This window comes from Leptonotus elevatus, chromosome 11 (genome assembly GCF_054856555.1).
Source record: "Leptonotus elevatus isolate MCC_2025b chromosome 11, RoL_Lele_1.0, whole genome shotgun sequence".
NCBI lineage: Eukaryota > Metazoa > Chordata > Actinopteri > Syngnathiformes > Syngnathidae > Leptonotus > Leptonotus elevatus.
The window spans coordinates 11,849,843-11,861,384 of NC_141249.1; the positions used below are offsets into that span (position 1 = coordinate 11,849,843).

Below are 11,542 nucleotides of genomic sequence, written 5' to 3' on the forward strand. Positions count from 1 at the left end.
TGTATGTAGTGTACTGTGTATAGCTGTTAATCCATCATACACTACTATATGTGATAAGAGCAATGCTCAGTGCATGAAGACTGTAATAAAGCACTAAAACTGGAAAATTGTACTTTCAATGTGAGACCTTCTGTGGGAATTGAGAACTCTGTATTTTTTTCCTGTGAAGATCTACATGGGTCAATGCAAAGAGCACATTTTGATCAAGTGCAACATAAATAGTTTGGCTTTGAGTGAGTTTCCTGTTGCGTTCCTAATGGCGTTATCATGAATTGACTGATTGATAATAATAATAATGTACCAGGAGGTGAAGTGTTCCTTTATGATTCGAACCACTCGTGTCAGCTGATCATGGTCAAGTCACATAGCATCCGCTCCTTTATTAAGTACAGCAAGTTGAGGCATTCGCACAGGAAATCAACGTCTTTTTTTTTTTTAATCACGTATACATGGTGACGACATATGCATAAAGTACCAGGAATATACTTGTATGCATGTATTTTTAGTGTCCCCCCCCAGCTCTAAAACAGAGCCAAATACAGTGTAAAGTCTACATTTGCATTAGTCAGACCTTTTACAACGCTGCTTCCATGGTTCCATTGTCAGCAAGAGAGAAATGGACAATTCCTGGATTTAAGAGCATTCTGAGTTGAGGAATGGATCCGGTTGCGTAAACAGGGCAGTCGCTCTTTCTGCGTGGAATGTTTGCAGGTAAACCACAACCTCTTCTCACTCCTTATTTGCTTTTGACCTTTCGGATGCCCCGTGACAGCCAAGGCCGCAGTCTGAGCCTTTTTTTTTTCTTAGCCATCAGAGTCGCCAACCCCACTGAAAATGAGTTTTTAAAATCAAAAGTGCGCAGGAATAGCAGATAAAAGCAGGACGAGTGTGCGGGGAGGTATGGTGGCTCTTCCTCAGCAGGTAAAAGGGTCTTAAATATTATATGATTGAGGTGAGATCCTCTGGGTAGGGGCAAAATAACAAAAAAAAGCCCTGCAGATTCTGGAGGGGTGGACCAAGGACTGGAACCGGAGCATGACGGTGCAAACGTTGAGCTCATGTGTAGCGCGGCATCTCGCATTGTTCGCAGCGGTTGAGAGCAGGATGGTTGAGGAAGGTGCAGCTGTCGCAACTCCACTGAGCACCTTCAAAGTCCTCGTCCCTCTGTGGCCCCGGCACTGGCTTGGGGCAATGGTCCCCTTCTGACACGTACACACACGTACAGGGAGAAACACACTTAAGATCAGGGGTGTCCAAATCCGGTCCTCGAGGGCAACTATCCTGCATGTTTTTTATGTTTCCCTCCTCCAGCACACCTGATTAAAATGATCCACGATCATGATTCAAAAGATCGATTGTGATCATTTGAATGAATCATTTGATCAACGATTGTGATCATTTGAATGAGGTGTGTTGGAGGAGGGGAAACATCTGAACACATGGTCAACGACCCCGACTAGACTTGTTTGAATCAGGCATGTTGGAGGAGGGGAAACGTTTAAACGATCAATGATCCTGACTTGACTTGATCATTTAAATCAGGTGTGTTGGAGGAGGTAAACATCTAAAACATGATCAATGATCCTCACTTGACTTATTTGAATCAGGCGTGTTGGAGGAGGTAAAGCATCTAAAACATGATCAACGATCCCGACTTGACTTGATTTGAATCAGGTATGTTGGAGGAGGGAAACATCTAAACCATGATTAATTATCCTTACTTGACTTATCTGAATCAGGCGTGTTGGAGGAGGTAAAGCATCTAAAACATGATCAACGATCCCGACTTGACTTGATCTGAATCAGGTGTGTTGGAGGGAGGCATCTAAACCATGCAGGGTAGTGGCCCACGAAACCCGGATTTTGACAACTGAGTTTTAGATGTTACCCTCCCAGAATACCCCTGATTCAAATGATCAGTCCATCAGGAAGCTCTGCAAGAGCCTGATAACGTTACCGATCATTTGAATCAAGTGTGTTGAGGGAGAGAAAGGTCTGGATTTGGACACCCCTGCAGTTAGATCATCATGTAATTTGTTTATTAGTGTAATCCCGTCATACGATGTTGAGCAATAAAAAAAAAAAAAAAAAAAAAAGTGGTTGGATGAACATGTGCAATATGAAATTCAACATCATATGGTGTTCCACAGGGTTCAATTCTGCGGCCTCTGTTGTTTTCATTGTATCTGCTATCCCTGCGTTCTATCTTTAAAAAACAGCAATAATTGTTTTAAAGTGCTCTATAAATGTCTTGAATTTGATTTTTCAATAAAGAAGGGTTCGGTGAATGCGCATAGGCAACTGGCGGGGGTTCTGTACGTCCAACAAGGTGAAGAACCACTGAGTTAGATAATCCTTGGATACTTACTGAACTTTCTGCAACGTAAAAACATCTTAGACGATATTTTTAAATGAGTGTTTTTAGAGTGAATGCATCCTTTGATGAAAATTTGAACTGCATAACAATTGTTGGAAGAGAATTTTGTGCAACTAGAGGCATATTTCTTTGAACTCACCTTTCTTTCCTGGCTTGGGCGGCACCACCGGGCCAGGCTGAATGTTGTCATAGAAGTTGTTCATCGCTTGTGGATCAAACTTCCCTGTGGACCAAGAAGATTACCATGGGAGGTTTACATGCAACAGGTCATGTGACAAGTCTAAGGGGCCATTCCGTTTTTTTGTTTTTTTAAGATCTCTGAGGGCCGTACATGTTTGAAATAATGTTTTTTTTTTAATAGGTATCATCTCACCTGAGGTTTGATTGATCTTTTAGAATTGCAACTCTTGATGGCTCAAATGCTTTCCTAAGATTGAAGACTCACTAGTACAAAAACAGGCGCAAGCTTGAACAGAAGTCAAATGAATAAATGTCGAAATGAAAAGCTGTCTGACAGAGAATTTATTTGAGGAAATACATTACGGAGAGTCATTCATCATAAATGAGGTGGGCTGTTCCTTGCACAAAAAGCTTTACTGCTGTTAGTTCTGCACCCTACAGTTAGGAGAGCGTGGAGGGAGTGGTGATGACACAGCAGCCACATGCTGGTCACTGACCCAGTAAGCAATCACCCGTGGACCAGACTAATTCCGTTCACGGATCATCGGAACACTTTGGAACGCTGCAACTGTCTGAGGTTGAAGCTTCATCCGTCACATAGGACACAATTGCCTGCTTCTGGGCTTGGCTGTTTTTAACGTCGATGCTTTCAAAAAACTCAATGCGGGGTTATGTGTAACGTTGCACAGTTTGTTTGTGCGTGTACCTCTGGACTGCAGCAAATCTGTCTCCTTCAGGGTGCAGTCGATATCAATCTGAAGCTGTCTGTTAAGACTCCGCAATCGAGTCATCTCTTCAGGCTGCAGCAGATAATGCAAAGACACGAGCACAAACGGATTGAAACGATGCTCAAACGCTAAAGCTGCTTTGAACGCGACCAGAATGAGGTGGCCAATCACTGACTCTGGGAATAAAGCTGGTCGAGCTGACTCTTCGGAAGCGTCTCTGGAGAGCGTCGTATTCCATGTTGTTGACGTGCGACTTGAGCTGCTCCAGTTTCTGACTCTCGTGCAGCAACTCCTTCAGAAGACGCTCCATCCTGGCTCGCTGGTGAAGCAGGAGAGCTGCAGGGAAATTGGATGAGAAGGAAATAATGAAGGAGAGGGACGGAGTAAGAGGGGAAAAATGACATGCGCTAAACAACCATTACATCACCACCTGTTTAATCAACTGGTCTCATTGCCATCTTACATACAGCTCAGCTAAATAATATCCGCAAGCTACACTTACCATGCATGCACGTAAGAGACCACAAAATGGTACACCTGCGCACTTGAGTGACATTAAGTACTTTGACAATATTTGTTTTAATATACAACAATGTAAACTACTTTGTTCTTATCTACTCAACAAAATGACACACATAAACAGGGTGGTGTTAAAAAACGTTTTACAATTTGTGTAATAGTCAATTTTCTCTAAAGATTAAAGATGTTTGATTCGGGGGGGGTTTTCCCAGACTGATACCAGTACTGAAGTAGTAACTGATACAGATAAGAACCAATAGCACTAGTACTTTTGATGCATACTTATTTAAACCCCCCCCCCCCCCCCCCCCGTCTTCTAATTTCTAGCTCCTGATCATAAAATGTCCACAAGAGGGTTGCCATCACAAGGACCAATACCTTAAACAAAGGCCAGGAATACATTTTGTCATACATCTGTTTAGGAAGTGCATGGTCTTATGTGGGGCCCCCCAATTGCACTGAAGAAAAATTGTAGCCCTCTCGAGAATTTAAGTTGCCCATCCTTGGTCCATTGATGGAACATTGATACGGCACTTAAACCCAACTCGATTATATGATGGAATGAATCAATTTGCAAAACACTAATTTGTCAAATTCTACACTTTTTGTTTTAAATTGATTTAAGAAAACAATGTTGCTTATGTTAGCAGTGTGCTTAAGACCTATGAACTTCAGAATTGAGAGTTAAGTGTCATTTTTAAGCCTTCATTTTGGAGTACAGAAAATAAAGACTTTCCAATCACACCCTCTTTGCATCCTCCAATAACTCCAATCAATTCCAATAAGAGCACACAGCAGCAGTTTCCCAAATGAAACAATCGACCCCATACCTTGAGTGTAGGCATAGTCATCAGAGCCTGAGCTTGAACGCCGGGGCATCTGTTGCAACTGACTGGCTACGTTCCCCGGTAGAGCCGAGATGGGGAGGATGGGCGGAGGGGCGGCGCTGCTGGCCCCGTGGTCGACGATGTTGAGCAACGATTCCGCCTCTGCCACGGGAGGTGAGCTGGGTGGTCTCTGGGCCTGCCCTCCGGGAGACACTTTGATTTTGAAAGTGTAGGCCGACTGGCCCGGCTGAGGTGAGGAGCTGGGCCGGGGCCTTACGGGGCCATGATGCGGCAGGTATATTCCGGGGTGGAAAGGTGGTGCTCCTGTAGGCACGGTCATTGAGACGCCCCTCGAAGGGGAGCCGGGTGATGTACTGGGGACCATATAAAGGGCTCCCTGGGGGTGGGGGGTGTGCACAGGGGAGTTGCTGCGAGGTCGTGGGCCCTCCAGAGTAATCTCTATCTGGTTCTTAAGGGAGCTTTTTGGGTGATAGGGCCTGTAAACGGGGGTCTGCTGCTGGGGTTGTGGCTGGTGATGGTAGGGCATGCTGGGGACGGTCGGAGAGGTAATAGGGTGGAAGACATATTGCTGGTGCTGGGATGTCTGCTGGGGTTGGGGCTGATGCTGGGGGGAGCTGTAAGGCGAGCCATAAGTGGGGGTACTATATGGAGATTGCTGATGGTGATAAACAGAGGTGCCCGAGGAGGACCACTGTGACGGCTGGGGGCTCTGGGAGGGTGAGGGTCGAATATAAAGTGTGGTGTTGCTGCTGTTAGCATAGTGCCCGGGGGTTATCTGCAGAGCCTGCGGGGCATTGGGTATACTTTGCGAAAGCGTGACTGTGATAGGGTTCATAGTATACCGTGAGACAGGAGAGAATGTGGGGGACATACCCTGAATTGTCGGCGGAGGAGTGGGAGTGCTGGCTGAACGGCTGTGGTCGTTGATGAAAAAAGGATTGTAACCCGGTGAGGGGGCCATTGTGGCGGGGGCCGACAGCGGCTCCGGGTAACTGGGTCTCTGGGGGTCAATGTGACTGTCACTTGTGCTGTGAACGAGGGAACGCCCCGCTCCGGCGGCGGCTCCTCCGTTCGACTTGCTTGCTTCCGAGCCCGGGTAGCCCAGGCTTATGTGCAGCATGTGATTTCGGCCCAGGCGCCCCTCCTCTGGACTGTGATGGAACTCTCCGTAGAGGTATCGATTACTCTCCTGGGACAGCAGGTGGCAGCAGAGATCCAGGTTATTGTTGTTCTAAAACCGACAGCACAATTTCAACCACAAGGTATGAAAACACAGCATTGTGCCACGAAATATTGTCCACACCTTATGGCATAGGGTTAGACTGATACTAAAGGAGGAAGTGAAACTCATTGTCACTGGAAAAATTACTACATGCCGATAGTCAATACTAATCCAACAGTAACTCCACCTCTGCGTAGTCAAGTAAGTACAGATGCTCCTGTTTGTGACGCAAGAAATAACTGCCTCATATTGATAATAAAACACAATCCTTGTGATGCATTATTCCCGTGGCTCATTTTAATAACCAGTGCACACTCACTGGTCACTTAATTAGGTACACTTAGTTCTACTGAAACCAATTAATTCCCACTTGTTAAATTAATAGGACAACTTAGTCCGAGATCGGGCTGACGTCATCCAATTACGTACTATTCATGGTGTTTTCTAAGGCTGTGGAAGTTGTTTCAAAAAAAAAAAAAATCGACTGGGCCCTTCTGTGCAGAAAATGTTGTTCCTTAATAAAAACAACTTGAGTTACTCAAGAATTCAGTGCACAATGTCAACTATTAACACTCAGTATACTCCAAGTACAATCGCAAAGAAAATATGAATGGCAATTCAAATTTCAATGTCTTTTTTTATTTTTTATTATTTTTTAAGTGTTGCCTAATGGGTGTAGTTTCTGAGATGGGGTGCAAATGACAAATTCATAAAACACAGTTGCATTGCCACGTAATTTGAGTAACTGCCACTTTGCGATGTTAGGTTTCATTGTTTTATTTATTATTATTATTATGTTCCCGTTTTATTTATTTATTTTTCACAAGAAGCATGTCATATTTCTTTTGGATGATAAACCTAAATGTACAATTATCCCTACTGACACTAGAGGTCACCCAAGGGTACAGAATGAAGCTTCGGGAAGTGAACCATTTTATGACACAGTGGTTCAAAAAAGGTTCAGAGCTTCAGAAAACCTCGTTTTGCCATCACTAGGTACACCTACAAAACCTAAAGACATCCTATATCAACAATTCTCTTTGAGAAAAAGCCAGACATTTATTGACACTCATGTATGTATCGATTTACCAATAATGTATATGTGTTATTGTGGTCGGAGATTGCAAAGCAAAAACAATGGAATAAGGTCTTATACTGCATTTGAGAAAGGTGGAAAGTTGGATTTATGCCACTTGGATTGTCCCAGGTCCGAGTTTAAAGTGTTCGAGGCGAATGTAAACAACAAAGATGGCCGATTCTGATCAATTGTTTGCTTCCCTGGTTAACGCAGTCAGTACAAAGAACCACATTGTGTTATGTGAAGTTACTTATATCAAATAACTTACTGTAATAATAAATAAATAGAAAAATATGTTTATAATTGTACAAATTATGTTTTGCCTGGCATTCACGGTTTGTGTCCCTATGTGGGTCGCAGTTGTTGAAGGAATAAAAGGATTGACGGCGGTCGATGAGGGGTCCCCCCCCCCCCAACTTCGCAAATCGAACCTCCCTCCTGGATAAAGGTCAGAAAGTCTCAATTCCCACCCTGCCCAAATGCAGCATAAATACATTAGCAACGTGCCTATTATTACAAATAAATGCCAATGGCATTTTATGGAATCATACAGAGTTTACGCTCCTTTAAATCAACTGTGCAGCCAACTAAACCATATCTTAGGCTTAATATTACTTGAATTTCGTTTACATTATGCTCCCAGTAGCCACGGCAATGACGTTTCAGCCCACCATTGCTAAAATGGGATGGATGTGACAACCACGAGGGACGGGATGAGCAAAAATGACGGCTATGATTGCCTGACCAGATAAGAAACCTAATCGGCCGCAGCAAAATGGGGTGAAGGAAATAGTTTGATAGTACATGATAGGATGTAAAAAACAAACAAAAAAACAACTTGGAGGCAGACCATAATGGGACGTGTGTATTTCCCCGGCATCTCATGGTCATTCCAAGTTTTGTTACTTTCTGTCGCATTTGGTGCACATTACGTCCCTTTTCACACGGCAAGCGAGGGTGTACAGTTGCCGTTTATTCGTGTTCAATCATGCCGCGTCACGGCGTGTGACAGTCTGGGAGGGTATAATGACTAGCCCAGTAGGGAAGCTTTATTTAAGTCTGCCGTGGCTCTTAACATTCTCCAAAGCTGCTTGACTTCTGTCTTTCATTCATAGAAACCCTTGGCAGAGAATGAAAAATGGGTCAGACCTTGATCAGAACATGAGAAATGCAAGGACTGCCAAGACAGGAACATAATGCAAGCATAGCGTTACTTCTGTGTTGTCATTGCCTGGTGTTGACACTTGTGGAGTTATTTGCATACAATTTGGGTATCTGCACATGCAGACTGTTATGTGTATGTTGCCAATGTAAACAGCCGTATATGGTATGTGTCACTTGAAATGTACATGAAATTAAGAACAAAAATTAAACACTAGCATGAACTTGTGCAGGTGTACCTAATGAAGTGTTCAATAAATCCATGCTTGTCAGAATTATGTAAAGATTACAACGGAGTACAATTAATTGAGGTGCTGTCAAAGAAACATGAGAAGAAGAATGGGCATGGACACACATGACTCGTTAACAAGGATTGCCGGTTTATGCATGTACCTGCAGAAGGCATTGCGACACCACTCCTTCTGGGATCTCGGGGAAGCGCTGCTTGAGGTCCTGCAGGATGTGATAATCAAGCTGAGAGCCTCCCTGCGCCATCCTGACCCAACACACCCGCCAAGCCACCGAGTCAACGATCCCACAGCCGCAGACACTCAAAGGGCCGACGTCCTCTCATCCCCTAAGGAGGCTGAGAAGGCAAACAAGAGAAAAACACTGTAACTGGGAGTGCGTGCAGACATCACATTAAGACTGGGTGCCAGTCAAATGTGCCACAGTCAGTGAGTCAGCTGAGACTGAGAAGATCAGAGAACAACTTAGTCAAAAAGCAGGTTTTCAATTATTTTAAATCGCTGAAAGGAGCAGTTGAACTAGTCATATGATCATACAATTGTATCAAACTGTACCTAAAATTACCTTGTTTATGGTTTCACTATACTGTTACACTAAGAAACTACGACATGCCACGGCTAGCTAAGCGGCTAGTGATCAGCACTAATGCTCCAGCGTTGAATAGTTAAAGTGCCGAGAAACTGCCCCGCGCAAGTGAACCTCTTCCTGCAACAACCGCAGACGTGAATTGTGACGTTTTCCCTCAACAGTAGCAACCCGAATGGGATTAGCCCACTTCTTCTGGTTTCGTGCAAACGCCTTAATGCTAACGCTAGCTCGGTGTGTTGCTCAGCTGTCAAACACTCGGCTTGTTGATAAACTGGCTAAGGTACATGCTAATACGAGCCAGCGGTAGTGACTATATCGTGAAACTTACCATTTTTAAAGAGCTTCCCTAATGTGTCGATACATGCCAGGGTTACGAGGGGAGGTGTGCTGTCTCGAAAATAGTGCAGCGGGTGTTGTCAAAAAAAAAAAAAATAGTGGAGGCAATACAACTTGTACTTTCACATTCCACTAGGCCCCTGCCACTGGACTGCATTGCATGCGAGGAAACTGTCCTCTCGCGATAATTGATTTCCCGGACAAGGAAGTTTTTCAAAACGATCATAAATGTGCGCATGCGTAATATGCTTTACCCAAGTCTAAAAATTTGAAGTAATTTGTAAATTAAGACAGTAGATGTAAATAAATGATTTTATAAAATGATGAAGTGGGCCAATCTGGCCAACAGGTCTTGGATATGACACCTGTGATTTAGGGGTTTTAAATTTGAAATCAACGCTATGTAAGGTATTCCAAATAAGTGAAGTGCGCATTACGTTTGCGCATGCGTGGAAAAAAAAGCGAGGCTACCATCTAACCTGCATTTGAATGGCAGATTAGAGTGGTGACAGTCTTTGCGTAACTGTACACCTTAAAGCTTGCAAGTTAACTTCCGAAGTCAGTAAATCCAGTGGATCCAATTCATTTCCAATGACCGTATGGTAGTTTAGCCTACCCACAATGCACCACGCCGCTACTCATAATGCACCGTGCAGTCGAGATGCGCACTACGCTTATTGTATGTAGAGATTGATCCCCCAACCCATTCTTGAGGACTTGCACGCTGCAAAAAAACTAAACACAAGGAAAGGCAAAATTACATTACGTAAAGCAAGACCCTTATGTGTCATGTCCTATATGTTTTTTGTTTTTTTTAGTTGCTTGTTACCATAACACTAGTGTGGCTCATACTACTGTAGACAAATTCCTTGTTTATACATACTGGCACATACATGTCCATTAAAGATGTTTCTGGATCTGTGTCTTTTGCACGTGACGTCACAGCACTGCAAAAGAGCCACTTGCCTGTATTGTAACCATTCAATCTCGTACAGCGTAAAGTCCTTTATCTAATCAATTATCTTATAAAATGGTCATATCTTGCTGTGCGGTCGGTTGTACAGACAGACAAAGGAGTAAACCAAATGTTGCTTTTTATCGCATACCTACTAATTAAGACAAAATACGTCGATTCATAGCACCAATCAAAAGAAAGGACTGGCAGCCCACAAATTATTCACGGATTTGCAGCGATCATTTTTTGCGAGGTTAGTAGATAAATGTTGTAATTAGTATTTAAATGTTCATATATTTGACTAGTAAACGTACACTCTAACAAAGATTGTAACAGAGGTGGTGAATTGCGTGTTTCAAATCACATTAACGAGCCAGATAGTTAGCGTCCACTCCAACTGCACGAACACACAGCTTAGTTTTAAAATGCATCTTCTTCAAAACTATGAAGTGCATTTGACTGTTTAATAATGGGGGATTTCGTCTTTGTGCTTGGAGTTTTTCCACTCTGGATCCGGAGTCATATTCATGAAATTACTGCATAGCTTGCCATTACGATAGTCATTTGTTACATGCTAGTAAACATAGTAACATAACATCCTCACAGCGTTTCAATATAGAACGGACTACGCAAAAATAAGTCAGCTTGATAAACAAATTTTACTTTTGCATTACGAGGTATATTGTCCCCCGGTGTGCGCGTAGCATCTCGTCCCAGAGACTCAGCCAGCGAAAAGCTTTTGAATCAGCCCCGGTGTAAGGAGAAGAAACAGCATTGACTACATAATGATATAGGTCGAGCGTTGTGAATTCTGGCAAAGTCGGCGATTTGATTAACTTGGTAACAGCAGGCAACAGAAGGGCTGTTTTCAAACTAGCGATCTCCAACTAAAGTAAATATCGCGCTCTATGAGTGCCGATTAAATGTGCAACTTCGACTGACAGGCGAACTTCGTTTGAAGTAACAGATTCCATGGCTCAATGGGCTATAATAACTTTTAATTTATAGCAGTCGCTAAATCACAAAGTCGCTCCGGGTCACGCCTACTTCCATTCAACAATCATTTCCTTCCGCCGTCCGTCATAGGGCTAGTCACGTGATCACGTGACGTCGGCGAAAATGGTCACTAGATGACATGAAGCAGAAACAAACTTGAATGTGATTTATTTATCAGATACTGTATGCTTACGCTATGTGAGCACCTGTTGAGCGGCTGAACTGTTCTGCCTCTTGCAACAGCTGAGGTTGAGCTGAGCGGAACAATGAAATTTCTTTCAACTTGTGCAGATCAAGGGTTCTGC

General features: G+C 43.5%; 1 protein-coding gene across 3 annotated transcripts; it reads right to left on the minus strand.

Moving 5' to 3' along the window:
• Positions 1-349: 349 nt before the first annotated feature.
• On the minus strand, positions 350-9,451 carry tab3 (TGF-beta activated kinase 1 (MAP3K7) binding protein 3). 3 transcript variants are annotated; one of them, XM_086089485.1, is made up of 7 exons: positions 9,279-9,451; positions 8,507-8,699; positions 4,635-5,841; positions 3,461-3,621; positions 3,264-3,357; positions 2,517-2,600; positions 350-1,202 (listed from the first exon to the last, which is right to left on the minus strand). In XM_086089485.1, the coding sequence occupies exons 2-7, from the start codon at positions 8,606-8,608 to the stop codon at positions 1,057-1,059; spliced, it is 1,794 nt and encodes a 597-aa protein (XP_085945611.1). In that variant the 5' UTR covers positions 8,609-8,699; positions 9,279-9,451; the 3' UTR covers positions 350-1,056. The 3 variants fall into 3 exon arrangements, with proteins under 3 accessions (XP_085945611.1, XP_085945610.1, XP_085945609.1); XM_086089484.1 differs by having other exon boundaries at positions 350-1,199; positions 4,635-5,883; XM_086089483.1 differs by having other exon boundaries at positions 4,635-5,883.
• Positions 9,452-11,542: the final 2,091 nt, after the last annotated feature.